This window comes from Orycteropus afer, unplaced genomic scaffold, assembly GCF_000298275.1.
Source record: "Orycteropus afer afer isolate SDZICR_OR568_19922 unplaced genomic scaffold, OryAfe1.0 scaffold00054, whole genome shotgun sequence".
Lineage (NCBI taxonomy): Eukaryota > Metazoa > Chordata > Mammalia > Tubulidentata > Orycteropodidae > Orycteropus > Orycteropus afer.
In genome coordinates, this window is record NW_006921641.1 from 13,860,096 (window position 1) to 13,875,519 (window position 15,424).

The following is a 15,424-nucleotide window of genomic DNA, read 5'->3' on the forward strand; positions in this document are numbered from 1 at the left end:
AAGGCTAAGGGGTGCAAGATTATCTTCTGTGTCTGTGTTAATTGGTTTCCCTTTTCTTTGTTGAAGAGGGTCTGTGCAGTCTTTCTGCCTAGTCCACCATCTTGCCGGAACTCTGGCTTAGTTTCTTTTATATCTTGAAAGAGATTTCACTCAAGATCCAACCTAATCCTGTGGATTTTGCCCTGCCTCATTAACATTACTGCTTCTAATCCTGCCTCATTAACATCATAGAGGTTGGGATTTACAGCACATAGGATAATTATATCAGATCAAAAAATGGAGGATAATTACGGAATGCTGAGAATCACGGCCTGGCCAAGTTGACACAAGTTTTGGAGGGACACAATTCAATCCATAACAAGCAGTATATCTGATTCTACCTATTGGATGACAGTAGCACTTCCCTCCGCAGTTGTGACCACCAAAAATGTCTCCAGATACTGCCAAATGACCCTAGATAGCAGGGAATTACCCCCATTGAGAATCACTGCACTGAACTATCTTCCTATGATTCCTCCCAGTGTTGCTTCCCTTTTATTCATTTCCTATGCCACTTTCCACTGCAATGAAAATATGCCCCTGGCCTAGGGGTATACTGTTCCTGGCTAATTCTTTGCATTGGAGAGAATCATCCTTTGGTTTCATTAAACACAACAAAGAGAGATGGGGGCAATCTATATGACTTAGCAGAATTTTAAGTGATCACAAAAGGGAAATATGCTCAGGCAGCTCAGAGTGGAGAGTTCTGGCCTGAGCATAACTAGCTCACTCTCATAGGGTCACACATTGGTCAAAAGGGCCCATCCAGCTCTGAGGCACCTGGGCTGGATCAACTCCTTGCCTTGCCAGGCCTATCTTTGTGTGAAGGGAGGTATACATCACTGCTCTCCCAGAACAATCTGACCATTCACAGGCCAGACAAAGACTTCTTCTCTGTAGGTGCTTCTGGTCCTGGCCCCAGGTATCTTTGGAGCTCTGCCCTTCTTCTACCTAAAACCAACCTCTCTCCTTTGTCTTGCATACTTCTCTTTTTACAACTGAAAGAATCTGGCATTATACATCTACTCAATGCCACCAACTTCATCTTTCCCTTTCTCTTAGTTCCTTCTCCTTTGCCTATAAGATGTTCTAGTCTTGCATACTGTATGCTCAAGGACAGGGCCTAGAAGTCTCTCATTGTAAATGTATGCATATATGCCTTCCTCAGTCTCACCCAAGGCCTCTAGTGAACACCTCCTTCTCTCCTCCCATTCACCATCAGACTGTGTGAGCTGCCTTCACTTTCTCACCTCCTAGTCAGGTCTCAATCTCAACAATCATTTCTGCCTTCCACCACTTCTATCACCAAGGTCACTGAGGACCTTGCTGTCCCCTAAGTACAACATCTACTTGTCATCCTCCTCTCCCTTTGCTGCCCAGTCGCATTTATCCTGCTGCCCATTCATCCTCTTGGCGACTTTCTTGTACTGCTCTCTTGGGTTCCCCATATCTCCATTTCCTCCTCATCCATCTCCTTTCTTGGCATCACTTCCTCTGCCCATCACTGAAATGCTGCTGCTTCTTAGAGCCGTGTCCTCAGCCTGCTTCTCTTCCTACCTGCTCCCTGGGCATCTCCTCCATCCCCAAGGCTTCAGGTACATCTACACATTGACGACTCCCAAATCTAGGTTTCCACCCATATCTCCAGAGCTTTTCACCCAACAGCCAGCACCACCTGGACATATCCCTACCGCACATAGAAGATGACATTCATTGTGCCTTTACCAAGTGCATACCCTGTATTGAATGCTCAATGGGGGCTATCCTCTCATTTAGACTCCATAACCGTGCCTTACAACCCACCATGTGAATGGTGGCCCTGGAGTGGTACAACATAATGGCCCTGTATCATTATCCCCACGTCACAGAGAGATAAGCGGAGACTTAGAGGGAAGTAACTGGCCCAGCAATAAATAGCTAGGTCTGTCAGACTCTGAAGCCAGTGCCTTTACCCATAGCATTCTAGTGTGAGCCTCCAGCAGCCAGAAAAGATTTTCCTCAGATGTTCACCCACAACACATTGGTAATGTGATTTCCTTCTCCCGGACTACAAATTTACCTAAGTAGTTGGCCCTCTGCTCACTGCCCCACACCCTCCTTCTCAGTGCCTGTGCACAATGAGGCCAGGGAAAAGTGGTGGGTATTGTAACTGAGAGTGGCAGTTTGCAGCACAAGAGGGCAGTTCATGCCACAATGTTTTACATTTACACTATTAATGGCTTCATATATCATAGCTCAGCAGTTCTAAGATTTGCCTTGTTTTACATGTTAATATCTCTGAAATTGGGGTGGATCCTCTAGGTAGTGCCTATGTGGCACATATAACACCAGTGTATCTTACAATCAAACATGTTATAATACCTCATGAGAGCCTTCATAACAAGACTCTGAAGTGGGTATTATATTCTCCATTTTATAGCTCAGGAGGCGAAGATTCTGAGAATGTGTTGCTCAAAGCCATGCTAGAACCTAGGTCTTCTAACTCCCAGGCCCAGGACCCTTCTAAGCACAACACATGGATGTAGACTGTTCTACCTACTGCTCCCACTTGCTTTCGCATCCCGTGCTGGCCAGCACTGGCTCTGCATAGGGGATGGCCCCTGCCCTCCTGTTGAAGGCTCTGCCTCCCACCTCCCCTTGGGTCAAGGAGGACCCGTGAGTGGCACTGCTGCTCATCTAAAATGCAGGGCTCAGGGGAAATGGCCGGGGTGCAGACAGGCACTTCCAGGAGGGAGGGGTCCAGCACTGCCCCAGGCTGTTAGCTGCTGCTACCTGGTGACAGCAGACCTGGGTCCTTCTCCCCTCCAGTACTTCGTCTTCGACTTCCACGTCTCTCCTGATGTCATGTTCGACAAGATCATCAAGATCTCGGTGAGTGGGACCAGCCCCTGGCAGGCAGGGCCACCAGCTTAAATTGCACTTTTGTTTGAATTTGAAAAGGGCACCCCCTCTGGGTGCCCCATCATAGAAAGACAGCCCTATGCCTGGACACACAACTGGGCAAGCAGAGCACAGGCTGGATTTGGGTCTCCTGTAGCACCTTTAGTGGAATGTCCCAATATAGTGCACAACCTACACAAATGTACATGGCAGCCAGGGCAGGAGGGGTTGATGCTGAGGCTTCAGCAAGCCACCCCTGCCTTGCCAAACACCTTCTTGCTTCACCACAAGGCTGGGGTCCCCAGGAAGACTGGGGTGGTGTCCCCATTAGTTAGCCCACCCAGCCCCATGAAAAGCCTCACACCCTCCTGACCTGACTGGTGAGTGGTGGCTCTGCTTGGAAGGTGATTCACTCCAAGAACCTGTTACGCAGTGGCACCCTGGTGGGGTCCTTCAAAATGGACGTGGGAACCGTGTACTCACAGCCTGGTAAGTAACCACACACTGTTGGTCCGCATGATACATCTCAGGGAGTCCCTGGGCTCTGCCTAAGGAGGTCCAACAGCACAGTCTGATGACTGTTGTACACACAGCCATGGAGTGTGCACAATGGTGGTGTGTACAGTCTGTACACACATCCAGTGAGCAGCATGCATGCAGTCTGGTGGGTTCTCACTCATCATTGGGTCAGTAACTACATAAAGCCTGGGGTAACTCTGCAGTCTGTTGAGCAGCATGCAGCAGGCTGGTGACAAGTCCCGTGTACAGTTTGGGGAGTAATTGTACACAATGACCTGTCTTCACCACCTGGGGAAGGACCACGCCCAGAACCTGCCTCCAGGGCTGGTGCCTGGTGAGAAAGAAGGATTCCGTTGTAGCCTCACAGGAGCCCGGTGGGGTCTACAGCATCATTCCATTTTACAGTTGAAGAGCCTGATGCTCAGAGCACGACTGGTCACCCAGGGGGACGTCAGGCTACAGAGCTTCCCACAGAGATATGCTGTCCTCAGTGCCAAATGCAGTGTGGCAGCCTCTGAGGGACTCTGGACTTTCAAGACACATTTCTGTGACCATTTATCTAGGGGCCCAAGGCACCTGATGAGAAATCACATGGGGCTGTGGTTGATTAGCAGATCTGTGGTTACCTGTGGGCCAACACTGGGGCTGGCAAGGGAACCCAAGGGGTGACCTGGAGTGCTTGTGAGGGTTGAGCCAAGCAAAAGGGATGCCCTCAACCTGACAGATGATAACTGACCACACAACCATCTCAGGAGCCATCAGAAACAACCTGGCATCAGGCCCTACCCATGTCCGTACAGTGAGCCTCAAAGTGCGGTAATAACTCTGTAGGCCCTTAGACTATGATAACACAGTCTCCCACAGACTATCACATTTGACCCTCACAGAACTGTGAGGTAGGTATCAGCATTTATTCCCATTTTACAGTGAGATAAATGAGGCTACGAGATATGGCATAGGGTTCCACTTAACTCTTAAGCTGAACAAACTGGCAATTTCATATGGCTCAACCCAGTAGACACTCAACTAGTGTGCATAGTTCAACTGTGAATCAAACCAGGGAACCTGAGTCCAAAACTCAAGATTATACACACAAAAAAAAGGTACATCATAGAACATTCAAGCTTTAAGAGACCTTAAAAACATCTAGTTCAATCTCTCTGTTAAAAAGGAGAAACAGAGGCCCAGGGTGATGAAGGGACTTGTCCAAAGTCACACAGCGAGTTAGTGGCAGGTCTGGGAGTAGGACCTGGGTCTCCCAGGGACAGGTTAGTGCTTTTTCCAGTGCCCCAAACATGTGTGGTCCTCAGTAGAGGGCAGCCTGACTGACCATCTGGTGCTTCAGGGGATGGAGCAAGGGTCATCTACCACCATATTGTTCCCAGGAAGCATGATCAACTGTGGGGTGCTTGTTGGGAGTGAAATTAGAATTTCTGAGGGGGACTGACACCCCAGGGCTGACCATTCCCCACACACCCTCATGTACCATCGGCAAGCCTGAGGACTGGAGCCATAGAGATAGGCAGGAGTCAGGGGAAGAGACACTGAGGAATCTAGCATGGCCTCTGGGCCTCTGGGTGGTAGAGGTAGAGGAATAGGGGGAGACCACCACCACTCATGGAGCACCTGAGTAGCAAAGCACACTGTCCCATCAGGCCCAGCTCTCACAACAACCCCATGTATTCCCATTTCACAATGAGGAAACTGAGGCCTACCAAGCTTCAATAACAGGTCCAGCTCTCCGCTGTGAGTAAGTGGCAGAGCCAGGATGTGGACCCAGGTCTGTGTGGGCCCAAAGCCCAGGCTCTCCTCTAAGGTAACTCGCTCTGATAAGTTCTGCTTCTGCTGAGTCTGTCCCAGAACTTGGTCCCCCCCCCCAATGAGTGGCTGAGTCAAATGGCCCTCCAATTGGGGCACCAATGCTTTCATCCTGACATTCTTCAGTTTGGCCTCTCCTTCCTGTTGCGTCCTTGATTTCTGACCTAGACAACATGCTGCCAGGACACAGAACTCATGGGTACTGCTAGCATCTTTGGATGGTGTCAATCCTCCTGGAACTGGGACAGTTTCCTGGGGGACAAAAGGTCTGTCCTCACCCTGGCAGGGCTGTATGTGCAATGTTAGATGCAACAGCAGAAAACTGCTCACTAACTGCTGCTCTCAGCTGGAAGTAAGGGTGGCCCATACAAGGCCCCATCCATACTCTTGTACATTGTAGAGGATGTAACATCTGTGATGTTAGCATCTTGCTCAGCCCAGCCAGCCTTATCTGGAAGGTGTCAAGTCAGGACTGAGGCAGGTGAAATGAGGTTTCAAGCTGATCAATGTATCATTCGGGGCCTGCTGGTGTCCTTGCACCTCTGGCCTGGGATCACACTGTGTTAGGCCAGGAAGGGCTTCAGAGGTCATAAATCCAGTTTTCACTCCATGGAGGGGCCCCCATAACACCATTCCTGATTGTTCATCCAGCCTCAGCTTAGACCTCCTGGGCTTGGGGCGCTCATCTCCTCTCTACTTTTGTCTCTTTCATATCAAAATCTGTCTCCCTGGAGACTTCACCTACTTTCATGGATTTGTCCTTCGGAGACAGAAAGAATAAATCAATTTTCCCTTCAAATAGCCTTAAATTTGAAGACACATTTCATGTCCCTCTTGAATCTTACTCTCTCCCTGGCTACTTTTCCCCAATTCATTTAACCACTCACACGTCTGTTCATATACCCATAGATTCACTCATTCACCCATCAAACCATAAATCCACATACTCACGCATAAATCCATCTGGCGGCATAGTAGATACGACATTTGGCTGCTAACCAGAAGGTAAGCAGTTCAACCCCACCAGCTGCTCTGTGGAAGGAAGATGGGGTGATCTACTTCTGTAAAGATGTACAACCTCGGAAACCCAATGGCGGTCACTATGAGTCAGAATCAACTCGATGGCAGTGAGTTTTGTTTGGGTTTTTAATCTGTCCTTCTATCCATTTATCCATCTACCATCTGTCCATCCATCCACTGATCTGCCTTCTCAGCCAGCCAGCCAGCATCCATTGCAACCATCACCCATCCTTCTGTTCCTCTTCCCCTCCATTGCACAAACATCTGCTTGGCAAGATCCTGAAGCTCTAGGATCCTAGGACAGGGCCCCTCCTCCTGAGTCATACCAGTTCAGCTCAGGGCTTTCATGGCTCCTCTAATGCAAGATTTCCCACTCTCTACCCATCCTTGTCCCTCTCTTCAGACTCTACCATGCTATTGTCCCTCCTGAGTCACAACTGGAGTGACCTAGTTCCAGACAGGCTGATTTCTACACACAGCCCCTAAGACATTTCATGGTGCCCATTAGACATAGAGCATTGGAGGAGACAAGTCTGGGCTACAGAAGAAGGTGAAAGATGAGAGAGGGAAGAAGCGAGGTTCTGAGTCCCTTGAGGACTTCAGTGTCCATACAAAAACCATAGGAAGAAAATGTGGATCAGCCTTTCATAAAGTAGGTGAGAGATTTGCATACTAACTTTAATATAAATCTGTAGGGACAAAGCTTTTCTAAAGTGCCTCCTTCCCTTACACTTTCCCTGTCCTTCCCTCTACATTGTTCTAGATCCTGGGGATACTGAAATGACACTATCCATCCCTACTTTAGGGAGCTCTGGTGGCATAGTGCCTAAGGCACTTGACTGCTAATCAGAAGCCTAGCGATTCAAACCCACCAGCCACTCCTTGGAAGGAAGATTGGGCAATCCACTTCCATAGAGATACCACCTCGGAAACCCAAGGAGGGGTCACTATGAATCAGTCTACTGGAGATGGGCAATAAATAGATAATCACAGTATTCAATGAGAGAGGAAGCAAGTCTGTAGAAATACTGAGTACCAAAGAGGGCAGGATCAATTCATCAAAGGAAGCCAGGGAAAGCTACATGGAAGAGGAGAAGACACTTGAGCAACATGAATAGTTTATCAATTAAACAGGATGGGAGAGAGGTGAGGGTGGGCAATAGGTATGAGAACATTCCAAGTCCAAAGAACAGCAAACAAAAGCATGGAGCTATGAAACAGCAGCATGAATTCAAAGAGGAGTAAGTAGCTTTGCTCAGCAGGAGCACAGGGATGGGATGGATTGAGCAGAATGAGGCAGCAAAAGCCATACCATGAGATCCCACAGACCATGCTAAGGTCTTTGGCCTTTACCCTAAGGCATGGAGAGCCCCCCAGAAAAACCTGAAAGGGGAATGAGATGATCTGGTTTCTATTTCCAAAGGCTTTCTCTGGCAGAGGTGTGGAGGTGACTGGAATGGTGAGGGTAGGGGAGGCTGCAGGCAGAGAAACTTAGCTTTGTCAAAAATCAGCCTGTGAAAACTATGGATCACAACAGTCTACAACAGTACCACGGGGATGGTACACAACCAGGTATCATTTGTTCTACTGTGTGCAGGGTCACCATGAGTCACAGCAGCTAACAACAGCTTTGAAGTTACACCACACATCCTGATACATGACCACGGGTGGGGCCAGGACTCTATATCCCCCCAGCCTAGACATAAGCAGAGCTGTGGCGCGAGGTCCCTGGAGTCTGGCCACCTGGGCTCCAGGGACCAAGAAGAGTGCTCAGCTCTGCCGACTCCATAGCCTGCCCTGAGGGAGGGAACATCAGGTGCAGCCCATGCTCCTCACCACCGCAGAGCATCATTTCCATCACAAGTGGGCCATCCTGTCGGACCCTGATGACATCTCTGCTGGGCTGAAGGGCTATGTGAAGTGTGACATCGCCGTGGTGGGCAAGGGGGACAACATCAAGACACCCCACAAGGCCAACGAGACAGATGATGATGACATTGAGGGGTGAGGCTCCCATCTCATGCCACCCTGAACCCTAAGAACATGAACCCAGCCCTTCTTTCCCCCTAAAGGGAGCTTCTGGCATAGATCTGGCCCCAGAGTACCCACCTTCCATCTCCCTCATCCTGTCCTTGCCCACACTTCCATACAGCTCCTATACTTTCTAGAAGAGCTGAGGCCAGGGCCTGCCCCAGCATCCATACACACTCCTGCTCACAGGAGAGAAAAGATGGGGCAGGACAGAAGTAGGGTTGGTGGAGGATGGTTAAGGACAATGGTCCTTTGATATCTAGACCTGTGAATGTGAGAAATTTGGCAGAAATCAGGAGAGCAGGCAGAGCAGAATCAGGGAGCTGCTGGATCCTGAGTGTAGCCCCCAGGTGGCAGAGATTTCAATTTATGTACCAATTCCAGGCAACTGACAATGGCTACTGAGAAATATTCTGGGACCTTGTCTGGACTTAGTTGGAAAAAGTACTGGGATCTAATGAATCATGTATTCCAGGGAGGGAAGAGGGGATTCACTCACCAAGTTTTTGTCTAGGAGAAGGGATGTGGCACAAAGCTGAAAAAAGTTGAAAATAATACTAACATTGGTATCCCATTCTATAATTTACAAAGTACTCACATGTTTTAACCTACTTGGGCTTTACCATATTCCTGAAAGGTGAATAATATTGTTCCCATCTTAAAGGTGAGGAAACTGAGGCTCAGGGAGATGGAGAGACTTGCCTAGGATCGCACAAGACAGCAGGTGCTTTAAATTTGAGCTTCTTTAGCCCTAGTCTAGGTCCTCTCAGCATTCCTCATAGATTCTCCAAAGACCCAGAATATATAAGTCCTAGGGCAGGATTTAGGGTACCTGGGCCTTGCCACTATGGTCCTAGCTGTATGTTCTGGCAGGAACTTGCTTCTCCCTGAGGGGGTGCCCCCTGAACGCCAGTGGGCCCGATTCTACATGAAAATTTACCGAGCAGAGGGTCTGCCCCGTATGAACACGAGCCTCATGGCCAACGTGAAGAAGGCTTTCATTGGTGAAAACAAGGACCTTGTCGACCCCTATGTGCAAGTCTTCTTTGCTGGCCAGAAGGTATTGGGGAGTGGGGTATAGGAAGCTGTGGCTTGGGGTGACAGGCATCAGAAATGTAGAGTGATGGGCATGGGGTCTTGGGGCAGAAGCCAAGAAGACTGGCACTTGATTACCTTGGTCATTCATCTCCACAAGGTGGGAGAGAGAGATGAGGGAGCTCCAACTGAGAGGGGTTGTCAGGGACAGGTTGAGAATCATCTCAGACATGGATGCAGCTTAGAGAAACCTTCCCTGCCTCCAGGGGTCCTAGAGACCAAGAGCTGAGGAGGGAGCACTAGGAGGGAGGAGTCTGAAAGGCTAGGGAGAAGGAGGAGTGGAAGAGGCAAATCCACACACACACATGCACACCCTAAACTTCACTCACCTCCCACCAGGGCAAGACCTCAGTGCAGAAGAGCAGCTACGAGCCACTGTGGAATGAGCAGGTGGTCTTTACAGACCTTTTCCCCCCACTCTGCAAACGCATGAAGGTGCAGATCCGGGACTCAGACAAGGTCAACGATGTGGCCATCGGCACCCACTTCATTGACCTGCGCAAGATCTCCAATGATGGAGACAAAGGTCAGCAGCATGAGACCTGGTGTGTGTCTGTGTGTGTGCATAAGAAGGAGCCCTGAAGAAAAGGAGTGAATGAGATCCCCTCACCATCACAGTTCCCACTATCCTGTCCTGAAAGGTTCTTTTAAGGGCTTTGTCAGCCACGTCTGCCTCCAGTGAAAGTTGGAAAGTCATGGCTCATGCCCACTCAGAGCTGACAGGGCCTGTCTGAGCTAGGCTTGCCTGGCTTTGAGTCCAGCTGTGACAATTAATAATTGTGTGACCTTCGTATCTCAGTTTCCTGATCTGTAAAGTGAAATTAATATTAATTGTCATTATCACTTATTGTTATAAACACATAATAATAGTGCCTATCCACAGAGTTTTTGTGGAGGCTGGCCACCTTCTAGGACCCAAGCACTGTGCCAGGCACCAGGGATATAAAATGAAATGAGAGCCCCTTCCTGTCCTTTAGGTGCCCACTGTGTGTCAGGGAGATGGATGTGCTGCCAAATGGTCACATCATAAAGTCACACATTGTAGTAGTCTATTTATATGAAATATCTACAGTAGGCAAAGCCACAGAGACACAAAGCAGATTAGTGGTCAGGGCTGGGGAAGGAGGAATAGGTATAGATGAAAATGTTCTGGAATAGTAATGTAGGTGGTACAACTTAGTGAGTACACTGACTGAAATGTGCACTTACATAGTGACTTTTGTTACTTGAATTATGTGAAATGTATATATCGCAATGCTATAATAATTTTTAAAGCCAGAACAATAAACAAACAACACAAAGGCAGAACTGGATCTGAGCTACACAGAAGGCATATCAAATCCTAGTAAGGAGAGAAGTTGATTATGACAAGGAATTGGAAAGGCCTCACAGAGGAAACAGTACTTAGCAGGTAGAGACCGAGGAGAGGACCCTTGGTGAGGGGTCTGCATAGGCAGGGCTAGATGTCACAGGGCTGTGGTAATGTGAGATACATCTGGAAAGATGAGAAAGGGCCTGGAAGGCCATGCTGAGGAGTTTGGAGGAGCTGGCAAAGTGGCATCAGTCCTTCAAGGGGATTGTAGGTGGTTCCACCCAGCTCCAGGTACCAGGAAAAAGGACCCTCATTTTGCCTGCAAGTAAAGCCTCTCTTCTCCACCACATCCAGCCCAGGCCCCCACAGAGAATGAGTCAACCCAAGAAAATGCTTTATACAAGTGAGAGAATATCCCATACCTCCCCATGACTGGAACATCAGTCACTAAGCTCTCCCTGCAGCCTCTGACGAGCCAGACTCCTCACCACAAGTCTTCTCCTGCCTCAGCTATTTTGCCAAGCAAGGCATGAAGTCCTCAGCTCAGCAACCAAGAGGTAGAGGCCCGGAGCCAAGTGAGCCCTGGGAGTGATACGGCCCCCTCTTCCCCTTGTGGTTGCAGGCTTCCTGCCCACGCTGGGCCCAGCCTGGGTGAACATGTATGGCTCCACTCGTAATTACACGCTGCTGGATGAGCACCAGGACCTGAATGAGGGCCTGGGGGAGGGTGTGTCCTTTCGTGCCCGACTCATGCTGGGCCTGGCTGTGGAGATCCTGGACACCTCCAACCCTGAGCTCACCAGCTCCACAGAGGTACAGGTGGAACAGGCCACGCCTGTCTCAGAGGTGAGACCTCAGGGCCCTGTGCTGCCCTCAGGGCCCCCAGCTCAACCCACTTCTCACTGTAGCAGCACAGTGTCCGTCTACCTCAGGGGTCAGATCCCAGGATGAGGCTTCCAAGTCCAGGAAGCTGAGACCCCTACTCTGCCCTCAGCAAGACTTCCTCTGTCTTCTTCCATTGCCTATGCCTATACTCTTCCTGAAGGTCCCAAGATAGCAGCCAGGTATCAAGATGATCCCCTCATCTCTGGCTCTGTCTGAAGCCATGCCTGTCCCTGTGATGTATGGAGCCAGCCCTTCTTCCAGGGATACCCAGGCTGGAGGGCAAAGAGAATTGGGCCTTCAGAGTCTGCCTAGATTCAAATCTATATAGGACACCCTCCACCATCAGCCCAAAGGGACTGTCTCTGAGATAGTAGGAGACCTGTCCCCAGGCCCATCTGTCCACCCTGAGGTTTAGAGATGGTTTGAACTACCTCCCCCACAGAGCTGCACAGGGAAAATGGAAGAATTCTTTTTATTTGGAGCCTTCTTGGAGGCTTCCATGATCGACAGAAAAAATGGAGACAAGTCAATCACCTTTGAGGTGACCATAGGTGAGTGCTGGGCTCACAGCAGGGTTTTCAAGCTTGGGGTTGCTGTACCACCATAGCCCCTGGGGAGTAGTAAAACTTAGACCTCTTTTCCAAGTACCTCCTTGAGCCCACACATCACCTTTGTATGGACACCCATACTCCACAGAGGGGTGGACCTTTGAGTTCCACTCCCAGCTTCACAGCTAGGCTGTGAAATCAGGAAGAAAGAAGCCCTCTTCCAAAGGTAGAGAGGCCCTTGTGGACTGGGATAGAGAATATGAGAACACGGGCCATGTCTTGGGCAGGACTTTGAGTTCAGTTGTCATCAGGGCTCCTAGCGAGATCTTTGCAAGGGGGAAAGGGAAAGGGGACATGAGGACAGTTCTCTGGCTAATGTTCCATCCATCATGCCTGAATTGGCATAGACCCTAGCACCTGACTTTCTCTCTTCCCTCCCCAAACTCAACACATGACTGGACGGAAGGTGGGTCCTGGAGGGGAAAAGACTCCAGGTCCTCCAGTGTCCATTCTGCCTCCAGGCAATTATGGGAATGAAGTTGATGGCCTGTCCAGACCCCAGCGGCCTCGGCCCCGGAAGGAGCCCGGGGATGAGGAGGAGGTAGACCTGATCCAGAACTCAAGTGATGAAGAGGGCAATGAGGGTGGGGACCTGGCCTCTGTCTCCTCCACCCCACCCATGCGACCCCAGATCACTGACAGGTGGGCCAGGGGGTCCTGGGAGGGACTTCTGTTCTCCATCAGCTTAGCTTCCCACCGCCCTAAGCCTCCAGTCCTCATCCTTTCACCCACTCCCACCCAGAAACTACTACCATCTGCCCTACCTGGAGCGCAAGCCCTGCATCTACATCAAGAGCTGGTGGCCAGACCAGCGCCGGCGCCTCTACAATGCCAACATCATGGACCACATTGCTGACAAGCTGGTCAGGGGCAGCTGGGATCAGGGTTAGGGGTGTATGGGAAGGCCCTTGCTTGCTTGGGATGCTCCTTCTATATACACACATATGGCCCATCTGACCATTAGCTTGTCATGAAGGAGTGGAGACTGTAGGAATAGCCTTGTGGGACCTCTATCCCCATCCCCACCCCAGGTCCCAGGAACAAGACAAAGGCATGGGGACTGTCTGCAGTGGACTCCCAGGGTTCCCTGGAAGCAGCCTGTCAACCCCTCTCTCTCTGGCCTGCACAAGTCCCCTATCTAGCCCTGAGTTCTTCCCAGCCTCTGGGGGTCCAGCAGGGCCACAGACACATAGCCCAGAAGTGGTGTCTTCCTTCAGGAACCAAGGACCCCATGGATGCTAAAGTCTCCAAGTTCTGGAAACAGAACTGAAGAAATAGGATATTTGCTCATGATGATCAGATACTGAGAGGTGGCACTAATGAGAGGTTCCAGGTCACTACGTCCCTCATTCCCTCCGTGGAATGGGAAAGAGATATTTGGGGAGACTGAGAGGGAGGGCTGTGACTCATATACCCCCTCACACACTCTCGGTTCACAGGAAGAAGGCCTGAATGATGTGCAGGAGATGATCAAAACAGAGAAGTCCTACCCTGAACGTCGGCTGCGGGGCGTCCTGGAGGAGCTCAGCTGTGGCTGCTAGTGAGAAGGGGGAGACTAGGTGGGCGGGGCTGGTGGGACTGGACAAAGGAGACTTGGGTCTGGGCAGAGAAGGAGGTACAATACAATAGCTACAATCTAGACTCAGGTAGATGGTCCCAGGCCCTGCCTCCTCTAGCGGGGTGGGTCCACTAAGCCCTGGCTCCCCACCCCCAGCCGCTTCCTCTCCCTCGCTGACAAGGACCAGGGCCACTCATCCCGCACCAGGCTTGACCGGGAGCGTCTCAAATCCTGCATGAGGGAGCTGGTGAGCATGGCTGGGCCACAGTCTGATGGTTCTGCCTGGCAGGAGGTGAAAGGAACAACCTGAGGTGGGAGGGACATCTGTCTCTGAGTCACAGTCCCCTAGGTCAGCCCTTCCACGTGGCCTGAGCTGTTCCCCCAACCGCTGAGCTCCTCTTACCCCTGCCTGCCCACCGCCACCCCCCACAGGAGAGCATGGGCCAGCAGGCAAAGACTCTGCGGACACAGGTGAAGCGGCACACAGTCCGAGACAAGCTGAGGCTGTGCCAGAACTTTCTGCAGAAGCTACGCTTCCTGGCAGACGAGGTGTGCAGCCTGCAGAAGGGGTGCCAGCTGAGGGGAGGGCCTCAGCCCTAAATCAGAGCAGAGGCCCTACCCCAGACTGTAGGGGAGCTGGGAGGTTTCACAGAAATGGGCCAGGCTACCTGGGAGTTCCCACAGGCTCTGACAGCCAAATGGAGGACAAGGGTGAACAAGCTCTTCATATAGGGGGTCATTCTTCCCAGGTGGAGCCTGACATCAGTCAGGTTGCTGGTGACCCCCACCCTGACCCTAAGGTCTGAGGCAGAGACCCTGGGGGTCAGCCAGGCTTAGGGGGCCCAGCCAAGAGCCCCCTTCCACCACCCCAGCCCCAGCACAGCATCCCGGATGTCTTCATCTGGATGATGAATAACAACAAGCGCATTGCCTACACCCGGGTGCCCTCCAAGGATCTGCTCTTCTCCATCGTTGAGGAGGAAATGGGCAAGGACTGTGCCAAGGTCAAGACACTCTTCCTCAAGGTGCTGGAAGGGAGCAAGGCTGGGTGGGGTGAGCCTGGGGCTGAGTTGGTCTTCCCTTGGAGGGAGCAGCAGTCTCCCTTCCAGGGTCTAGCAAGCCTGAGCTCATGAGGATGGAGCCCTCAAGTCACAGGTGCTCAGAGAACTGGAGAATGATAATAGGAAGGCAGCATGAGTCGGGGGTGCCCTGGGAGACCAGGGGTGGGGATGGCCTTGGCCTGCCCACTCCCTCTGGGCTGTGTCCCTCACCTCCCAGACCAGTGGGATGCTGGCAGAGAAGCAAGGACAGCCCCAATCGAGTTCTCCAGTAGTCCCACTGCCCCTTCCCCACCACATGGGGCCTGGCAGCAGGCTCCCAGTGACCCCTTGCCTGTCCCCAGCTACCAGGGAAGCGGGGCTTTGGCTCGGCAGGATGGACAGTGCAGGCAAAGCTGGAGCTCTACCTGTGGCTGGGCCTGAGCAAGCAACGCAAAGACTTTCTGTGTGGCCTGCCCTGTGGCTTCGAGGAGGTCAAGGCAGCCCAGGGCCTGGGTCTGCACTCCTTCCCACCCATCAGTCTGGTCTACACCAGTGAGTGAGGATCTTTGGCCTGGGCAGACCCCTTGCTCCCATCTCTCACCCCAGAAGGACTGTAGGG

General features: G+C 51.2%; 1 protein-coding gene across 1 annotated transcript in view; it reads left to right on the plus strand.

Annotated features, from left to right (window-relative positions):
* Positions 1-15,424, plus strand: part of OTOF (otoferlin) — a 137,450-nt gene that overhangs the window by 104,001 nt on the left and 18,025 nt on the right. The window contains exons 11-24 of the mRNA XM_007938881.2: positions 2,848-2,910; positions 3,324-3,408; positions 8,121-8,280; positions 9,181-9,367; positions 9,742-9,928; positions 11,337-11,560; positions 12,042-12,150; positions 12,669-12,849; positions 12,950-13,070; positions 13,647-13,747; positions 13,922-14,012; positions 14,198-14,314; positions 14,638-14,790; positions 15,168-15,357. Of these exons, the coding sequence (XP_007937072.1) occupies positions 2,848-2,910; positions 3,324-3,408; positions 8,121-8,280; positions 9,181-9,367; positions 9,742-9,928; positions 11,337-11,560; positions 12,042-12,150; positions 12,669-12,849; positions 12,950-13,070; positions 13,647-13,747; positions 13,922-14,012; positions 14,198-14,314; positions 14,638-14,790; positions 15,168-15,357 (1,969 nt within the window). The remainder of the gene's footprint in view (positions 1-2,847; positions 2,911-3,323; positions 3,409-8,120; positions 8,281-9,180; positions 9,368-9,741; positions 9,929-11,336; positions 11,561-12,041; positions 12,151-12,668; positions 12,850-12,949; positions 13,071-13,646; positions 13,748-13,921; positions 14,013-14,197; positions 14,315-14,637; positions 14,791-15,167; positions 15,358-15,424) is intronic.